At 44.4% G+C, this 19,954-nt stretch overlaps 1 protein-coding gene across 12 annotated transcripts in view; it reads right to left on the reverse strand.

The window, feature by feature from the left end:
- Positions 1-3,703: 3,703 nt before the first annotated feature.
- The window catches only part of FRMD4B (FERM domain containing 4B), a 197,186-nt gene continuing 180,935 nt past the window's right edge, over positions 3,704-19,954 (reverse strand). For 5 of the 12 annotated variants that reach the window (XM_024100169.3, XM_008179480.4, XM_008179477.4 and 2 more), the window contains 9 exons: positions 19,674-19,807; positions 19,471-19,590; positions 17,922-18,150; positions 13,808-13,864; positions 12,170-12,317; positions 10,745-10,912; positions 8,865-9,670; positions 7,612-7,744; positions 3,704-5,314 (listed from right to left, as the gene is read on the reverse strand). In XM_024100169.3, the coding sequence (XP_023955937.1) occupies positions 5,194-5,314; positions 7,612-7,744; positions 8,865-9,670; positions 10,745-10,912; positions 12,170-12,317; positions 13,808-13,864; positions 17,922-18,150; positions 19,471-19,590; positions 19,674-19,807 (1,916 nt within the window). In that variant the 3' untranslated portion in view covers positions 3,704-5,193. The remainder of the gene's footprint in view (positions 5,315-7,611; positions 7,745-8,864; positions 9,671-10,744; positions 10,913-12,169; positions 12,318-13,807; positions 13,865-17,921; positions 18,151-19,470; positions 19,591-19,673; positions 19,808-19,954) is intronic. The other 7 variants (XM_008179476.4, XM_065550725.1, XM_065550726.1 and 4 more) reach the window with 4 other exon arrangements.

Raw genomic sequence — 19,954 nt, forward strand, 5'->3', positions numbered from 1 at the left:
TCACTGCTAGACAGCGCCTCCTTCTGGCGGTTCTGGGGATTAGCTCCACCAAGTTGATGCCCCTTCCTGCAGTTGCATGCCATCTCTCTGTCTCGGTCTGCAGCCCTTCCCTCACTTGAGGAGCTGCTGCTTCCTCTTCGTGACTCAGTAGTCTCCCTTTCCAGAGTGGTCTTTTAAAGTCTCTCTGCACAAGCAGCACCAGGCAGTCCTCACAGATCTTCATATCCACTGTCCCATACAATGCCGCTCTGCAATGGATGGTAGGGTAACTGAGGCCCACCCTCTACTCAGGGTTCCAGCCTGGGGCCTGTAGTGAACAGTTAAGGTCTGCATGTACGCCCCTTTACTGCTGTCACCCCTGGACTCCTCCTACCATGCTGCTTCTCCCCTTCCTTCTCCCTGGCCTCAGCAGTACAGCAGGCTTCCTCCCGGTTACTCCCACCACTGTTGCTGTCCTGGCTTTATAGAAGCCCCTGCCTGTTCCCTCACGGGTGATCTTCCTTCTAATTAGCTCCCTCCACACAGCCTAAATCTCTCCCATTTGCAGTTGAATTGGCTGATTGGGCCCACCTGGCCTAATTCAGCTCTTGCAGGGCCAGTGTGGGCAGTACAGCCCATCACAATGACAAAGATTGGTTGAGTGGTAAATAATGTTGAGGACAGGGCAGTTTTACAGAGCAATCCAATCGCTTGGTAACTTGGGCCCAAACGAAATGCATTTGAATATGGCCAAATGCGAAGTTATTCATGCAGGAACAAGGAATGCAGGCTCCGCCTTTTGAATGGGGGACAGCATCCCGGAAAGCAGCGACTATCCAAAGGATTTAGGAGTCCTAGTGGCAATCAACTGAACATGTGTGATGCTGTGATAAAGGGGTTATTGTGATCCTGGGGTGCAGAAACGGGAGTGATGAGATGTAGCACAGAGGTGGTTTTACCCTTCTGTACAGCATCGGTGAGACCGATACTAGCTAATGCATTCAGTTCTGGTGTCCACATTTTTAAAAATTGCAAAATTGGAGAGGATGCAGAAGAGAGTCACAAGGATGATTCAAGGGCGGGAGAGAAATTAAACAGTTTGAGCTCTTTAAATCTAGCATAAAGAAGACTGAGAGGTGACTTGAGTCCAGAGCGTAAGTCCCTTCATGGGGAGAAAATCCAAGTACTGAAGAGCTCTTTAATCTAGCAGAGAAAGGCAGAACAAGATTCAGTGTCTGGAAGCTGAATCTGTGACAAATGAGGCACCCCTTTTTAAACAGTGAAGATGATTAACCACTGGAACCAACTCCCAAGGGAAGTGGTGGATTCTTCTTCTCTGGATGTCTTCAGATCAAGTCTAGATGCCTTTCTGGAAGAGATGCAAACACAAGTTGTGCTTTAGTCAAAGACGTGATTGGGGTAACTGAGTGAAATGTAATGATGTGTGATACACAGGTCAGACTAAATGATCTAGAGGTATCACCTGGCCTTAAATTTTACGAATCGATGGTGTTTCCATCCTCCATCAGGAACACCGGCAGGACGTGCCTGCTCACAGGATCCTTGCATCCTTCATCCTGCAGCAGGGGGCCATATACAGAGCCCCATCTTAATGCGATACTCGTCCTGGACCTGGTCCTACACCTGGACCTGCAATCGTCGTTGTGTCAGCGTTCCTCCAAATCTCGGGCAGATTTTGCAAAAGGACTACGATTAGCCCAGGCACAGCATATGAGAACAAATGGTACTATGGTGAGTAAGCCTGACCAGCCAGCTTCTCGTTGCATTGACAGTATGTTTTGGACTTACCCAATGCTCCCCGGGGAGCATGCGGTGGCAGAGGCGTGCCCTACATTGGCTGTGGGGTAGTTTTTATTTTGATAACGCAGGATCACAGAGGTGTTCCTCTGCCTCGGATGTGGAGGCTGAGCCGGAAGAACCTGCTAAGCCAGTGCAGGCGAGACCTGGAGAAGGGGCTGTGCGGCGGCCGGCTTGTTCTTTGGGAGCAGCTTTTTCATTCCCTTTGACGCGAAACGGCCGAACCCGCACTTTGCATTGACTTCCAAAGAAGCAGGATCCGGTCTCAAATTCTGGGTTAGCTAGGACGCCAGTGACAATTGTGTGGCGATTCATGAGTCAGTCAGAAAGAGGCAAAAGGAAAAGGTCTAACCAATGGGAAGGACATTTCTTTCTATTGGGGAAAAAACACAACCACCACCCCAAAATCTTTTCACACATGATTTTTTTTTTTTTAAGTCAGCTGCTGGCAACAAATTACTTTGTCCTTTGCAAAAATTATACCTGAGTATCTCCGCTCCGGGTGGACTGAAGGTCAAAGGGTAAATTCCACTTGCTGCACTGCATTTTAGAAGGCCAAATTTCATTCCTCTTCTCACCTCACAGGGCCTAGACCAGGGGTAGTCAATAGGCAGACCATGGGCCAAATCTGGACTGCCAGATGCTTTTGAAGGGACCTTGAAATCTTTCTTTAATTATTATCATTATTGTTATTATTTTTTAGTATTATTTTCTTCTTCGGAGTCTGGACCTTGACCAAGTAATTTGGACCTGACAAAAAATAATGGACCACCCCGGGGCCTAGACTCCCCCACAACAACAGCATGAACAGAAAAGGAACTCAGCTGGGCACCTCGGGAGATAAACAAAGAATTGTCAGTGATGCCATCAGCGCCTGGATTTTAATTTCACAAACTTGTGTTCCAACTTGTAGAAGAATTTTCTTCACAGTGTTTCTTTTTGTTAAGGGGGGTGAGCAGGAGAGAGAGGAGGCGTGCTTGTTTAGTTTGTTTTGGAGAAATCCCACTGCACTGTCACGGCAGGGAAAGGAAAATCAATGGAAGGGATGCAGATGACATATTGAGTCTGACAGTATAGATTAGATTACAGAGAGCACATGGCTCTCAGTCATACCCACGCCGTCCAGAGAGGCCTTTTGTACTATGATGCTTAGCCCCAGGAAATTGGTAATCAATGGACTATCCCCAGTGCTGACACTGAGCTTTCTGTTATGTTTGTTAACTTTCTGTTGCATCTAAAATGGTTTCAGACAAAAAAAAAAAAGTGTGTTAGGTAACGTAAACAGATGCTGTGCACCTTGCAGCGCTCATCGACTTCAGCAGGAGCTGCGGGTGCCCAGAAATGGCTGAAAAATCAGATGTTAAGAAATTATTATTACGGATTATTTGTACTATTGTTGCAAGTAGGCGGCCTAGTCATGGGCCAGGGCCCCATTGTGCTAGGCCCTGTACAAACAGGGAACAAAAAGCCAGTCCCTGCCCCAGTGAGCTTCCAAATGTTGTTCTGTGAAGGTTTAATAGCTTTGTGACGTACGTTACAAAGTGATGATATGGCCTCACTCGGAAAAGTTACACAAACCCTCATGATGAGTGGTGTGATAATTGTGCTAGGAAACGGCCCTTGTTCATTGGCTGAATGGTGATAAAGCTTTGATGGTAAAAGCTAAGAGACATCAGAGGTTGATGAGTTCTGCCTAGAATTGCTTAGAATAAAGCACTCAAATACCACCCAGAGAACTGTTCTTCCGGATAGCACAGGAGAAGCAGAACACCAAAACGTTTTTGGTAGCACACTTTTAGTTTATTGACCTATACAAAATAATAGGCCCAAAAAGTCAGAAGTAGAAAAGGAATCAGCAAAAAGGACTTTTGCGTTTCTAGAAGGGTATACAAATATGCAAAAGGAAATAAATTATTTTTTTATTGTTTTGTTTATTCCAAACCTCAACTCTAATAATACAAATGACTGAGGACCAGCTTAACAAATTTGTCTTTCGGTCTATATTACATGCTTTGGAATACTGGTAAAAAAATGTTCCAAAAGTTTATCAGAAACTTTGCTATTCACAATATGAACAAGGAGTAACTAACCCTGTGTATAAAAGAAATAAAAGAGCACCATTTTATGGAGTGAAGCACAGTACAGCTGAGAAACAAGAATTATTTTACAGTATGCAAACATTTTTTTTTTTTTTTGTAAACTACACAAGTTAGTCCACACTAATTGGTTTCTACAGATGGATGATATGAGGTAGGCTTATCCCTCCTAGATCAAAACTGCTGTTGATTTTTTAAAAACAACGTAAATGATTTTGTGAAAATGCTGTTTTGTCACTTAGTGACTTAGTAGTGCACCTGGCGTTTCAGATGACGTTATACAATTCTAATGCCCTCAATTTTAAGGCACCGACTTGGTCTTTTTATTTATTTTTTTTGTTGCATCCACCTTAGAATACTGGCCAGTTTAATAAAATTGTTCCACATGTGATAACTAGAGCATTCCACCTCCGATTTTCCATCAATCTGGCAGAGCAAAATGTAATAGCTATCTAATTAAGAGTTCACTGTGCATTCAACACGACTATTTGCATGCCCATCTGCACAATGAAATTGTACCATGGAAAATTCATTTAAACGTGAGGATATTAATTACATTTTATCATGGGAACAGTTCAACGTTTGCTGCTTCTATTTCCAAAATCCACCCAGCCTTCTAGGGTTAGTTTTACATTACATGTTGCAATAGTAAATTGCCTTTCTTTCCAGAATCCATTTTGTGGTGCATACAAACACTCGTAATAACACTCCCCTCCCCCAAAATTTTGTAGCTCATTCAAACCTCCATTAAAAAATCCAGCCTTCCTTCAAGTAATGTTCCAATACTGACTGAGTCAATCTTTTCCTCATTCACACACACACACACAGTATCCTTCATCAGCTTATGAAGTCCTTCTTGGTCATCATAAGTGACGGCAGAAGACATTTTTATTTCTTCTTCTTTCAGCCATCTGAATTGTGCTCCTAAAATTTCTGTTTTCTCCATAAGTCACCTTTTCACATTTTGTTGAGGTTTGCCTTCAACACCTTCCAGTCTTCTAAAAAGTGCTTGCTAAATATAAATACTTCAGCCAAGTGCTGCATCTCCTCATAGATTCAGTGGCGGCCTGCCCTTGCTCAGTTAGGCTATTGTCTGGATTCAGAAAGAAATGCCATTGTTGGAAAGACTTTGTAATTTTGTACATGTCCCTCTTAATGCTGAACACAATCTTCACCCACAAGCCAAAATACTTTCATTTTTGAGTGGGGTGGGGGGGGGAATTCCACAGGAGATCTCTTTCGAGGGAACTGCATTCTGTGCAAGGCACATGGGGGGTGCAAATACAGGGCTGTTGAGGGCCTACACGAGCGTCCCAGGCTTAGAATCCTCATGCCAAAATAGCCTCTGCTCATTACTGTGCAAGTCAGCTTCCAACTGGTTCTCGTCAGCATCCTCCAGTCGGCTTGTCTCTGCATATGCTCTACAAAAGAAACACAGCGTAAATGATAATTGAGGGCGCAGTAAGCGTTGCACTGGGATTTCAGGTGCTGGGTTGGTAATGCTTAGAAGTAAATAATCTGTAGAGACTGAGCAGTTTCTGATCTTAGCGACACCATCATAAACTCAGAGTAACCGCATTGACTGTGAGTATCTGAAAGTCAATGAGGTTACTCTGGGTTTACAGCAGTGTAATTGGGATCCAAATGTAACCCTGTGATTTGTTCTCCAGACAGGGAAGATAATAAGGAGTAGATCCTTAGCTGGTGTAAACTGTCATAGTTCCACTGATTTCAAATAGAGCTATGACAATGACTTACCCCTGTGTGTTTCCCAGTGTCAGCAACGTCATAAGAATCATATCCAATATCCTTGATCTGCATGTGCCTGCAGATAAGGGCCATATAGCATGTGGCAATCAGTCATTTACAATAGCCACACATGGATATGTTCACTACAAAGAGTGTGATACTGGGGTGGATTTGGACAGTGATCAGAATATAAAAAAAGTTACAGTTAACGTAAATCGAAGGGATAAAGTTGTCAAAATAAGGCAGCTCATTTACATTTTTCAAACCCCAACTGTAGGAGGGTCAGTAATTAGTCGAAATGCTATTTTTAAAATGTTGTTACTGTAGTTCTTTTAGTCACTGCAATCAAAAAAAAACAACCACCCCAAACTTAAGGCATTTAATGAAAATCAATGTGAAGACTTTTATACTCCTTTCTTTAATGCTTCTGGTTGTTTAAAAACAAATAAATACGTCACTAGGTAACTTCACACCAGTCAGCCCAGCAGCAAGCAAAAACTGCAATCCATGAAGCAGCACACACAAATGTGGAGTACTGTACTTACTACAGCTGGCTACAGTTAGCATAAGAGTATTTAAAAATGATCTCATTTCTGCAGGCGCAATCATTCTCCTGGACAGAAGACCTTTGTTCTGACTGATAACAGGTGGAGTTAGAAAGCGGAGGAGGAAGGAGACAGAAAACAGGAAGCAGAAGAGTCGTGTGAATATCTGTTTGCAGCACTAGAGCGAAATGCTGGACTGTTCCAGCCCTTCACAGAATAAACGTGTACCCGAGTGGCCAGTTCCCACGTCTATGTGAAAGGGAGTAAGAGGCATAACTTGTGCAAAGCCCCACTCTGCACTCTCTAGGCAGCGGTCTGTGTAGCCATGTCAAGTCAGGATGGTTTAACGGTTAAACCCCCACTGTGAGATGCACTCGGTTTATTTGTGGTGACAACAACTGTGGGTAGCACCTTTGAACGCTATCACGTGGATATGAGCTTGGAGAGAAACAGCCTCTCCCTCAGGAGGCACAACGGCTCCAGAAGCGGAGGGAGAACATGGCTGCCGGGCCACTTACCGGGGGCAAAGTATCATTCAGTCTCCATAGGGTCTGCTCTGTTGAGGGAGGGTGGGACAGGGTCACAGTTATGCTCTCTGGGGAGGCTAGTGCACTAGCAATGCTGGCCTGATAATCACTGCTGTCAGGGCATGACATGCCGCGCCCTGGCAGAGAGGTGTAAGGGGGAATGCTATTTGCACCTTGTCCCATCCTTGCACACTCTCATATTGACAGGTACAACCGAGCCCTTAACTCTTCTCTGTGCCCGTTTTCCCCTAATTAAAATAGACACGATTATACCTCTCTCCCTCCCAGGCCTACTGTGCAGATAACTTAGTGAATAGGCCAGACTCTCAGCTGGCGTATATCAATTTAGCTCCAGTGGCTAGAACAGAGCTCTGCCCGTTTACACCAACTGATGGTCTGGTCTAGTGTTACTGATTTAAGATCCTTGGATAAAAGATGCCATATCAGTAAAGTTTCAGAGTAGCAGCCGTGTTAGTCTGTATCCGCAAAAAGAAGAACAGGGGGACTTGTGGCACCTTAGAGACTAACAAATTTATTAGAGCATAAGCTTTCGTGGACTACAGCCCACTTCTTCGGATGCATATAAGTGGGCTGTAGTCCACGAAAGCTTATGCTCTAATAAATTTGTTAGTCTCTAAGGTGCCACAAGTCCTCCTGTTCTTCATATCAGTAAAGTAAAACATTACCTGAGGACAGCTAGAAAGAAACGCAGGAATATTCTTGCTTGAGTCAGCTGAAGCTGTATGGTACGGAGCAGATCTGCTCTCAGTAAGTTGGTTTCATAACTGCTCTTGGTTTAGGAGTTGGCTCCCTCATACCTGATTGCTACCTAGATAAGTTTTAAAAGCTTACACAGTACAGAGGAGAGGGCAGCAAGTCTTACTGCACTTTGCTCACCTGCTCTGCAGTGGAAGGTTGCCATAAACATTCCCATAACAGCTGGTATAAGAGGAATGAGACGATGTATCATAATCGGAAAGCCCTAGTGCAATCTGGTTCCGCCAGTTTCCAGAAGTGTTTGTAGAAGACGCTAGAATTGTAAAAACAATGCGAGCACATTAGATTTTTCGGTAGCTCAGAGGACTGAAAGAAGCAAGATGTTTTTCATTAACAATCTCGGCAGGTTTCTGTAGGGGACACAGACTCCAAACACACCTGTCTTTACACGTACTTTGGAGAGTGAGGCATGGTGTGTGGAGGGTAGAGGAATCGGGTGGTCTCCCCTTTAAAAAAGAGTTTGTGGAGCCTCCCAGTCAGAGTGGCTGTATTCTGTGCTTTAGAAACCAGCCAGAGAAGCAGCGTGGATACTGAACTAGGCTTGGCATGTGCTGGGGATGTGATGAACATGGCTATTTGGACCCCACCGTGCCGGTGAGGTTTCTTCAGATTTTTATTTTTGCATAAAGGGCAAATGACTCAGCAATGTGAGAACGGGACAGGGAATCTGGGCCCCCTGCCTACTAGCCCCACCTTAGACACGGACTCCTGCTGCAGCCTAGGGCGATGCACCTGCTGACCTGGGGCCCTGCACCATCTGCAATGTCTATAAAACAGGAATGAAACTTCCCTGCCTCACAGCAGTGTTCCACTCATGTCTCAGTGAGCAACTGCAAATGACTAAGTCCTATTACCGTAGCATTCTTCTGACCGGCATCAGGGGTATGTCTGCCACTTGTGTTTACAGAACACGGGGCGTGTACCCATTTTTAAAGGTACCACTATGATGGTGTTGTCCTTTCCTGGTGGGATTGGCAGAAAAGTGGTGCTCCCAGGAATTACACCTCAGCCTTTGAAGATCCTGAATATCTGACACGGACATACCATCCTGGACAACTAAGTCCTTTTCCCATCGGCAGTGCTTCTGGGAACAGTCTGAAGCAGGTCAAGGTGCATCCAGGTAAGCTTGGAGCATGTACCTATCCCTACTGATAGGGCCTGTGCCACCTGCATCATTCAATTATCATACAAAGATTCGTATTTAGCTATTCTGCATTTTAGTTTTGTTGGATGAAATTCTGCCCTCGGTTACGCTCATGCAGCCCCATTTCCTTCATGGATTTCAGTGGGTTTGCAAGGGTATTAATGTGGAGAGGATGTGCCCCTCCGAAGGGACATATAAAATATTCAGCATATCACAAATCATCTGTTACCTGAAGAGAAAGAAGAAGCCCGGCTGCTAGGAGAGAACGGTACTTGCAGCCCTGCAAAGCCCAGACTCCTTTGGGATCCTCGGTCAGAGTCAAAGCCTGCCTGCAGGCTCTGACCCTGGTCCTTTTGACCGGAGGCACGTTGGTACCAACCACGGAGATGCTCTGTTACTAAGGCTTTGTGAATGTTTTTGGTTATATGCTGCGTTTTAGCAACCTGCTTCCTTGGAAGTCTCAGAGTTGCATATGGATTGTGTGGTACTCTTTCCATCTCCCCTTCGTGGTAGGACCTGAGTTCCCGATAACGGTCGTACCCACAGTGCACCGATGAGCGATATGAAGGGTTGACGCTATACTGTCCCTCTGTGTCATTCTCATAAACGTATCCCCCATTGTAATAAACGTCACATTCAGTGTAAGGTGAATAGCCAGGAACATAGTAACTAGAGGAAGGCTGCTCCTGACTCTTTTGGTAGACGCCATTCCGTGAGTCTTTCTGGGCAAGATTTGGCATGCTTCCTGAACTTGCAGCAGAAATGTTTTGTTTCTTAGACCTCCTTCGGCCTCTCGTGCGGTTGTCAAGCGTCTGCGTGGTGTAATATGGGTTGGGGTTAGGCGTCACGCAGTAATACTCTGCACTCGACTGGCTGGTGTAGGATGATCCATCGTCTAGTATTTCAGTGCTGCTACTTCGCTGGGATTTCGAGAAGGAGAACACAGGCTTTTCACTGGCAGTCTCCGACAGCAAAGGGGTTTGGGATTCTAGACTCCCGCTGCGCTGTCTGCAGTGCTCTGGGGACATATCCGGCCTGAAACGGCAGAAAATTAGGTTGGATGTAGAAGTCGTATGCAGACATGAAGCATTTGAGAGTTAGTGTGTGGCAAAACAAAGAATTCTTTCCAAGCAAAGTACAGGGTCAGGTTTTGGCAGGTGATGCAAAGTCCTAGGTGGATTATTCCTAAGTCAGCTGCCATATCAACCAGGGCAAATCCTTTCTTGCTGTCGGTGGCATGGCAGAACAAGGTAAAACGCTTGAAACCAAGTTCAGTTTACAATAATCCAGATCCTTTAGTCAGGGATAGGGAAGATAAAAATCCCATTTAGAATATGCAGCACCTTCCCTAGCAGCTTGGAATGCCTGGGCACGGCCTCAAAATCAGCTTTTTATTTTTTCTGGATAAAAGATCTGGATGACACTGAAGGGAACTTGACTTAAAGATTCTACCTTTGCAGCAACAGATGATTCAAAACTGTGACAAAAGTGAGACTAACAAGGTCATATTCTGGTAATGAGTTACAAGTGGATCTCACCCACTGCTTAGTCTTTACATTTAATATCCACAAATATACAGTACGTTGATAAAAATAATGCTGGCTAGCGGGGGTCTTAAGAATTTTATAAATACATAATAAATAAATAAATAATTGTATAGTTACCTTTCTGAAACAAGCAATACTGCGTAGCTTAAACATAAAACCCCTGAAGTTTGGATGTTTACAAAACCAGGACGATCATAGCTTTCTTATCTATTTATATAGCCCTCTCTCCCCACACGGGCAACATTTCCCAAACGGCTTCAATCCCATCTCTAAGTTTGCATGCACAAGTTTATACACGCTGTTCTCTGGAAATCTACAGCTGGCACTTGAGCCTGGAAAGTCCATCATTTGCATGTTGGAAAGCTGGTGCAGAGCTGCATGTGCCAGCGATGACTGATGTCCAATTATCCATGTGAAAAATCAAAGGCTGACAACCCTGCCTCTATCTTGGCAAAGGACACACACAAAAGGATCCTATTTCTTTACTCTCTTACACTGCTGATTTTACTTCTCTGCACAAGAGACACGTTACTTCCCAATGATTGAATGGAACTCAGCTTACTGCAAATGGCTACTACTGTAGGCGTTGCGTGTGAGCACCGGCGTTGTAGGCATGCTTCTCCCTCCATAGGGCTGTCGTTCCAGAATTCGATAAGGGCTACTGTGTGTCGATAGAGGGTCCCTGTGACTACAAACAGAAGAATCCAGCACATGGCCATCACCAAAATATCTTCAATAAAATGCAAAGGACAACTGCATTGACATTAACTGCATATTGATCCAAAGGAAAAGATAGACGAGGGTAGAGAAAGCAGAGGTCAGTGTGGCAGGGTCTGCTACCAGTGGTGAAGGTTAGTGCTGTTATAACAGCAAGGAGTTCAAACCCCTCTGGTTCAAAAGGTTAACACAGCAAGGAAGTTCACCACTGGATAACTTGTAGGAATAGCTGCTGCCAAGGGACAGAGATGCAGAGCATAAAAAACAGAAAAGGAAGCCGAGAAGCCAAGGAATAACACAACGGCACTATTCAAAGTTATAGACATTAAACTAATTATAATTCTGTATATGAGTTTGATGTGACAGAGTATTCTGCTTAAATTCCAGGGGAGCACTGATCAAAAGTCAGTGGCCCAGCACTGTCCAATGCATACTAATATATATATATATATTTTTTACACATACTGTATATTCATAGAGCCTGATCCTGAAGCACTTACTATCCAGCGTGGTTTCTGATCCATAGCTCATTAAAGTCAATGGGAATCTTTGCACTGAGTACAAGGTGCATTGGATTGGGCCCACGTTACTTACTAATAGGACTGTCAGTAAGTTAACTCGCGGTTATGAGCCCCATAGGCCTGACCCTGTAGAGCTTAGAATTCTCAGTTCTCACTGATGTCATTGGGAGCTGAGAGAGCTTAGCATCCAAGTGGCTCTGGCCCTATGCTTGGTAGCAGGCTGAGATCATAGTTACTCTCTCGCCTGTCTCCAGAAGCTACATACCTAGCAGCGTTTGAAATCTGCAACTGTACTACAACAGTGCCCTGGCTAGAATTTTCACATGAGCAGGATGGATGCACAGGGTTCTCCTCTAGCTGAAATGATTGAAACATCAACCTCAGGGAAACAATAAATGATTTAAAAATATAGGGGAAACAAGCCACACAAAAGGAGCTGAAGGATGAAAGGGCAGGAGGCAGTAAAACGTTCTTGCATGCAACACTTGCCATTAAATCTCTATCCCTTTTACCAGTTGCCCCAATTGAGATTCATTATACTTTTACAGTTAACATTCAGCCTAACTTGTGTTAACATGATTATAATATTTAAGCAATAAATTTAACCACAAGCACAGCGGCAAAGTCCAGTCTGTTTGCTTATGTGTCAGACAGGAATGATCGACCCTGATACCAGCAGTCGACATTGTGGTATTTGTTACAACAGATATAAAACCAGGCTCACACCAACAATATGGCAATACTAGTACCTAGAATGTCTGTTTTCCAGGAGCTGTTCGTTGATAGAGGACTTTCTAAGATGGATTCTCTCCAGGCCAAGGGACTTTGGCGGAGGGATTCTTGGAGACAGCTGCACGGAACTCATTCCCTGCCCTGGTACAGTAAGGGAATCGTTGGCTGTTGGAAAGAAACGTGATTTTTTTTGTTAGCAAAATCTGCATTCTACCCTCTGACCCAGGGGGACCAAGGGTGCTGGAAACTCCCTGAGGTTCAGCTAGCAAATGCTCTTCTCTGTGGGAACCAGGATAGGGTGCCCTCACCCCTCAGAAGCTTCTCCTGTCCCAGGAGCTTTTCCTGCACTGAACTCTCAGGGGACACCGTGGAGTGGCAGTTAATATTGATTTTAGCAATATTAACTCCTGCCTGGAATTCTGCCATGTCACAAAGGAAAGTTCTTGGGGAAAGCGATTGCTCATGGGCTCCGCCAGCTTCTGCAGAGATGGTGGGAAGGCATGGAGTAGAACTGATTTTCCCCCCATTTCCATACCCTGCCCTTCAATTTTCTCCTCTCTGCTCAGGTCAGAGGTGGGAGCATCATTCCCTAGCTTTAGTACTTTAAAATGACTCTTTAAGAAAGCATTTTGAAATAAAAGTTTCATGAAAATATTTTTCACTATGAAGGACCAACTTTAATTATCTGTAGCGAGGAAAAAAACAGGGATAAGTGTTTTTAGTTGGAAGCAACTGTGAAGACTCAGGGCTTGATTTTGATCTCACTTCCGTTAGGGCTTGATCCTCTCCCCACCGAAGTCAATGACCAAGCTTCCATTGACAGGTGCAGGATCAAACACTCGGTGAGCATACGCATACACTGAAGCCCTGATTCAGATCTCACTCCCACCCGTGAGAATCAGGTGTAACTCAATTTAAGAGTCAAGGCGTGAGCACGAAGCTGAGATGAGATCAGAATCAAGCCCTCACTAAGCAGTGAATCATGGTCTGGATAATATTTGTTCCCAAATGATGATGACAAATCTAAAGGAATGTCAAGCCAAGTCTTTTCCAGATGGTGACTGGTCTAATATTAACTGCTAGAGGAAAAAAAATCAAGTACACTAAAACAGAACACCATATCCCTGGCAAGATGCAGATCACCATTTAACACACAAACAGGGCATTAGTTTCTCTGCATGTTTTAATATTTTAATGATTTAGAACTGCAGTGATGACATCTGGGTCGGGCACGTCCTGTCAGCTTACGATTGGCTGGCTTAACTGGCCAGATTACATCAGCCAGTCATTCGCCATCCTGAAGTGCCCTCCCCTGCCAGTTACTACCGGCTGGAATTGTTTGTTTCTTGTATTTCTGAAGGTTAATCAGAAGCGCTATCCCATTAAAACAACAATCACCTACAAAGAAAACCAGCAGAAGAGCCTCACGCTTTTGACAAATACATGGTTTCAAAGAACAGCTTCTGATTAAGCATATTCTTCTCTTGTATAAAATCATTGCTCACTAAAAGGTTTAGCAAACGAACTAAGATTTAAATAGAGGCATCAAAGATGTAGCTGTAGGTCAGAATAAGATACTGAAAAAGTTATATTATTATTTATGAAGGGCATGATATACTTTATACTTCATAAATGGAAAAGCGTAAGCGACATACCATCGTCATAAATTGTTGTATCAGACAAAGAGCTACTCTCAGATGGGACTGTATCATCTGTAAATGAAAACAAAGGATTTGAGATACAGGATACTCTACAGAGGTTTCTAAATACTCTATATTAAAATAAGCTACCAAGCCAGATGGACGTGAACTGCAGTATCATGTGATGCATATGTAGCCTTTCACAATCTGATCATCTTATTTTGCACTGCACTCCTACCTTATTTGTTTACATTGTAATTTAATAAGCTACCAAATATGACAACACTTGGGATAGAATTTTCAAGTCCAATGGGCTTCAGGCACCTAACCTGTTTAGGCACTTTTGAAAACCCCCCCACTAGGCACCAAATACCTTTGATATTATGGCCTTAGATTACTTTTGAAATGGACTTTGGGGCTTTTGAAAATTTTACCCTTAGACAAATTCTGCTCTCGGTTACACTGATGTAAATCGAGACTAATTCCATTGTTTTCAAGGGCATCACTTGAAATTTACACCAGAGCTGAATCTGGTCCTGGTCACGGTGATTTGGTTAAACGCACATTTTGTATTTATTCATAATGCTCTATTGCATACACCAGAGGAGTCTCATCTTTCCACTTGATGCTCCGGGTTACCAATCGGTAAGGAATCTGATGCTGATCCTTAAACACAAGGGGAGAATGTTCATAACAGAAGCAGCTGGTGCCAGCCACGGCAGTTGGTTACTTCCACAGCTCAGCTGTTTCTTCAGCCCAGTCATCATAAACATAAGTTGCACAAGTTTGTTCTCATGCCTGCTATGCCGGGGGTTTACAAAGAGCAGCCCGTGAAGAGCTTACCAGAGAGGACTACCATACTGTCCAGAAAGAACACTGTCATGCCTCCACTTCCTTCCTCTGTAACCATAACAAACTCTGGGCAAACTCCTATGGTTCTTATTCAGGGTTCATTCAACTGACTTCAAATGTGTAAAAACAGTGTCAACAAAGAGGAAAGATATCAAGATCCGGCTTCATGAAAGGCAAAACCCCACTGCTGAGATAACAATGAATGGGCAGCTCACTATTGTACATAGAATCATTCAACATTACAAATATCTGAATCGGTGTGATTCCGGTCCCTGCCTCCAGCCCCAGAAATCTCCCACGATATGGGAACTGGTGCAGAGTCAGGGAAGAAAACTATAAAAAAAGAGAGAGTTCAGTATGGGAGGGTGCTGGCAGGGGCGCTGGAACAATTTGTATAGTGGGGGTACGGAGAGCCATTGAACCAAACTGTAAACCCTGTATATGATGGAAACCACTTCAAGCCGGGGGTGCGGCAGCCCCCCTAGTTCTAGCACCTGGGTGCTGGACGAAAGGAGACTCAGCAGGAAAAAGTGGCAAGGGAGATACTGATTCGGGAAACGGGGTACTTGTAAGGACAGTGTGCACGGGGTGACACTAGCAAAACACCCAGATCTACACAAGCAAAGAGTAAACGCTCTCCATAAAGACATATTATTTCCATTCTCTTTAACTAGTCACTAGGAAGAGTGCTAAGCAAGTCAGCTGTCTAGCAATGTACTGCAACCCCTCCCCCCACCCCAGTGTTATTAAACACATGAATCCAGCCAAGATATGCCAGGCCATGTGCACCATCTGCTGCACAAATGTCAGACGCTGCGCCATGTGGAAGAAGCACAACTAGAGCCTTCTGCAGCCGGGGTGCGTGTGTGAGTGAATGGCCCATGACAAGTGGCAGGGCCTGGAATGACGACTATGAAAGTCAAGTACCTGCTTAATCTCCCGTCCCCAGAGGACTGGACCGAGAACAGCGCAGGGCTGATTCGACAGAAACCATTCCTAAAATTCACAGCTGGGACGGACTTATTGCCGCACTCCTCACCAAAATACTCATCTTCAGCTTTCGGAAACCAAGTGCACAAAACGTGGGAGTGATTATCTCAGAATGAGCATGGCCAGGGATGGTCCAATGGTTGCTTGCAGATCAGTTGCAGAAGACTGGGCAGATCTACCATAAATGATGGTTCTGCTCTTTCCAAACTCCAAGCAGCCAAGCATCATTCCTAAACACATACTGTTTCTGAGGTATTGGTTTGGAGTGCAGCTTATTTACCTACAGGCCAAATCTTGCAGTCTTTGCTCAGGCAAAACTCCCAGGGAAGTCAGTTGCCGGACGCCGTGAAATGATAGAGTAAGTGCGTATTTTTCTGAGTGAGAACCAAAGGATTGCGAGAAGCTGGGAATGGGCAACAGGGGATGGATCACTTGATGATGACCTGTTCTGTTCATTCCCTCTGAAGCATCAAGCATTGGCCAGTATCAGAAGACAGGATACTGGGCTAGATAGACCTTTGGTCTGACCCAGTGTGGCCGTTCTTATGGATTTGTATCTAAACTCTAACTTCCCTATTTTACACAATGGTGCCAAATACCCCATGTAGTAAGCAGCGGGAGTTATACACAGATGGTGTACCATGATGTTCACGCTACTTACTAGTCCCTTGGGGATTTCCTGCCTCGTTAGCCCAGTATGTTACTTGTTCTAGACGTATATGTACACCTCTACCCCAATATAACGCAGTCCTCAGGAGCCAAAAAAATCTTACCGCGTTATAGGTGAAACTGCGTTATATCGAACTTGCTTTGATCCACCAGAGTGCACAGCCCTGTCCCCCCGGAGCGCTGCTTTACCGTGTTATATCCAAATTCGTGTTATATTGGGTTGCGTTATATTGGGGTAGAGGTGGACTTCCAAAACTACTGCCTACATTGGTAAGCACAAGGCTAGAAAAGGAGATACTATCTTCACCCCTTCCCCTAGAATCTGGCTGTTAGTCCAGCTAACATCCTCCAGCCAATCAGCAATGATAAACAGCCTTGCTTTACCACTTGCTGAAAAAAATTCCAAGTGAATTCTGAAACCAAAGGGGACACAACAGCAGTGGCCCTGGTAGAAAATCTAGGCCATGTGTAGACTCCCTTATGTTGCAATATTTAAAGGGAAGAAAATAGACTGCTAAGGGTTCTTATTCCAGAAATGAAGAGGTACATTGGGCACTATACTGACATCCCTCATAGGGATACAATATAAATATACTATAGAAAAAGTACATCCTCCTTCTCTACTTTGCTGCTTCCAGGAGAAAAATACATCTCATGGAACAGCTTTTGCTCTGGGCTCAGCAGAATGTGCAAAAAGAAAGTGATCAAACATTAACAGTCATATATATACAGATGTTCCCAGGTCAAGGAGCAGAAAGATGTGTCAGAAAGCCATTTATCAGCATAGAAAACTTAAAGAAGACACAATATACTAAGCTTTTGCTATTCCAAAAAACTTCCCTCAATTAGCCTCATGTATTAATTACTGACCTCTCACACAAAGGGGCTGGAATCAGATCATGCCTTACTTTCAGAATGGAGAAGGCAGTGACATCTACATTTCCCTTACAATCATTATTTGCAAAGGGATTGCTGCTGTCCACACACACTCATCACATTGCTACGTTTAAGAAGTTAAACGCCTGGCTTATGGAGCTTATATGCAACAATGCACGTTGAGAACACCCCAGCTTTGTTGTTGTCTTATGGGGAGTTAATAATTTCTAATCAAGACATACATTCTTTGCTCCCTGCTTATTTTTCTGACTTTTCCCAGCAGTTGCTATCATCCTGCAGAAATATTCACCCACTTTCCTTCCTACTGTCACAGTAAAATAAAAACAAGGGGATGAGAATTATAAGGAGGCACTGGAACAGCTGAGAGATCCTTGAAGCTTATTTCAGAAATAAAAGAGCATCTAGTATGCTACAGAATAAGGTACCACACCAGTTTCGGCTGAGAAGATGCCGCCAGCCCTTCTGCATACTGTAATTCTTTGGTCTCTGATGTTAGAACATGTCAGCACTTGTGCCTAGCCTCTCCTATGATCTGTTCTACCCACAGCTTATGTACAGCACAGGAACAATGTTTCATGTATACCATGCATTAATTACATCTTCCTTTTCCATGCAAGTGCCATGGAAAAAAATATACCAAATATATAAACAAAACTTGTCACTGAACTGAAGAACATTCTCTATCGCCCTCATCAGAAACGTGGGGATTCTTGGTGTTTACCTGGCAAAATAAGGGTTGATTTCTGTGTTGGTTTTTTGCCACATTTGATCCTGTATTCATTTATGGAATTTTCGATCTCTTGAAGCTTTTTCATGGCAGCAGTGTAATCTTGTTTTCTTTTCTTCTTCACATTTTTGCACATGTCTGGCTCGCTGGCAAGTTTCTTCGCGGCTTCCACCATCTTTTGCTGTATGAGGAAATTTCGCTCCAAGCTTTGCAAAGCGGGGTCCTGCAGATTCATGACAACATTAGCTCTTTGTTATTACATGATGCTGCACGTCGAAGTACAAGTAAATAAAATTCAGTGTACAAAATGAAACCTTAAGTGAAAACACAGAAATATTCTCAAAAAGAGTATATGATTATGGTCTAGTACTTAAGAGATTCCCAGGTTTTATTCCTTAACTCCACTGAACTCACTGTGTGTCCTTGGGATGGTTACACAGGCCAAAATTTTCAAACCTAAGTGCCTAAAGTTAGACATCTAACTCCATGTCAAGACACCTAAACAAGTGAACTGATATTCAGTGGGGTTCAGTGATGTTCACCACCACCTGCTTGGGTGGAAGTCAAAGTTTGCGAATATCAGCTTGGAATCTCTCTCTGCTTCACTTTATGAAATTGATATAATCACAGCTACATCACAGGGCGTCAGAAATTTAGCTAATTACTGTTTGGGTGACAGAAGTGCTATGCAGTGCATTACTGCATGCTGTCCGAAGGGTTTTGCTTCAAAAGGATTTAGCACAAAGTACGTTTGTTGCAGCTTTGGGTTACGCCAGCATTGTCATTCAGAGCACAAAGCCCATGGGACATAAGCATACAAAGTGCTCACAATCCCAATCCCACTAAGAGAACGAAGCCAGCCAGCACAGCCCTGAAAAGAGTGGATGGTGATGGTGGGCCCAGAGACTGCAAGAAGTCTTGTGAGAGTTCAGCGCATCCCTCAAAGCAGCCTCTGCCTGTGTAGCTCCTTACTGAGATCTCTGAACAGTACAAAGCTCTCCCTGGGTGGAATCTGTGCCCTGCTACGCTGGCGAATCCCCACCCACTGGCACAGTGACCCCTGCTGCCAGCGAAGGGTGCAATTTACAGCCCCATTCAGCTGCAGAGCACAGAATTATAGTGCTGGGTGACGACTAGGCACTGAAGGACAGCACCTGCTCTCGCTGACGACTATGGTAAAATCTCCACTGATGTCAATGGTGCATGGTTGCGCCCTATGGGGAGCTTGCTGTCTTTTGCCAGACTCCTTTTGAAGTCAGTGAGAGCTTGGTTTCAGTAAGGGCAGCAGGATGGGACCCTCGCTGCAGAACTGGATAGTTTTACCCTTGGTTTTAGAGCAGACACATGCACACGCCAACCCCTGCCTGGTCCCAAACAGGGGTAACTTACAGCAGCCGATCCTTAATGTTTGCTACCTGAACTGACACATCAGGAACGTAAAACCACCAATCACTACCAGCCAGAGCCTGAGTATTAGACGCTGTTTGAGTTCGGACTCTGGCTGCCCGATGGGTAGTAAGCTGCATGAATTTGCTGTGCCTACCTCCTCGCTGGGAAGCAGGTTATCATCCAATTTGAATGCTGTGCCTACACGCCTTCTGACCTGAGGAGGTTTCTCTCCCACGCTCAGAGGATACTCCTTTGGCATTTTGCCAGTCAGCTCCTGCGGAATGGAAAGGACGCTGGGTTATTAACCCGAGGGGGAGGCGTGCCAGCACTCCTCTGGAATTTAACAACAGTCCTCACCGCCTCCCGCAAGCAGATTTTCTTCAGCTCCTCCACTTTCTGCAGCAGCTTTTCTTGCAGCAGCTTTTCTTTCTTCTTTAGTTCCGTCATTTTCTCCTTCTTTTGCTCTTCGCTGACCTCAGAATCTTGAGACCCTGAAGCAACGAGTTACCTTTAATGCGGAGTCTGGGGGTAGACCCATTTCCTTCCTTGGCCTAGAACAAAGGGCCCAATCCTGATTTCCCAAAGCTGCCTAAGGAAGTTAAAGCACCAAATCCCACTGAAGTTCAGTGGGAGCTGGA

This window comes from Chrysemys picta, chromosome 7 (genome assembly GCF_011386835.1).
Source record: "Chrysemys picta bellii isolate R12L10 chromosome 7, ASM1138683v2, whole genome shotgun sequence".
NCBI lineage: Eukaryota > Metazoa > Chordata > Testudines > Emydidae > Chrysemys > Chrysemys picta.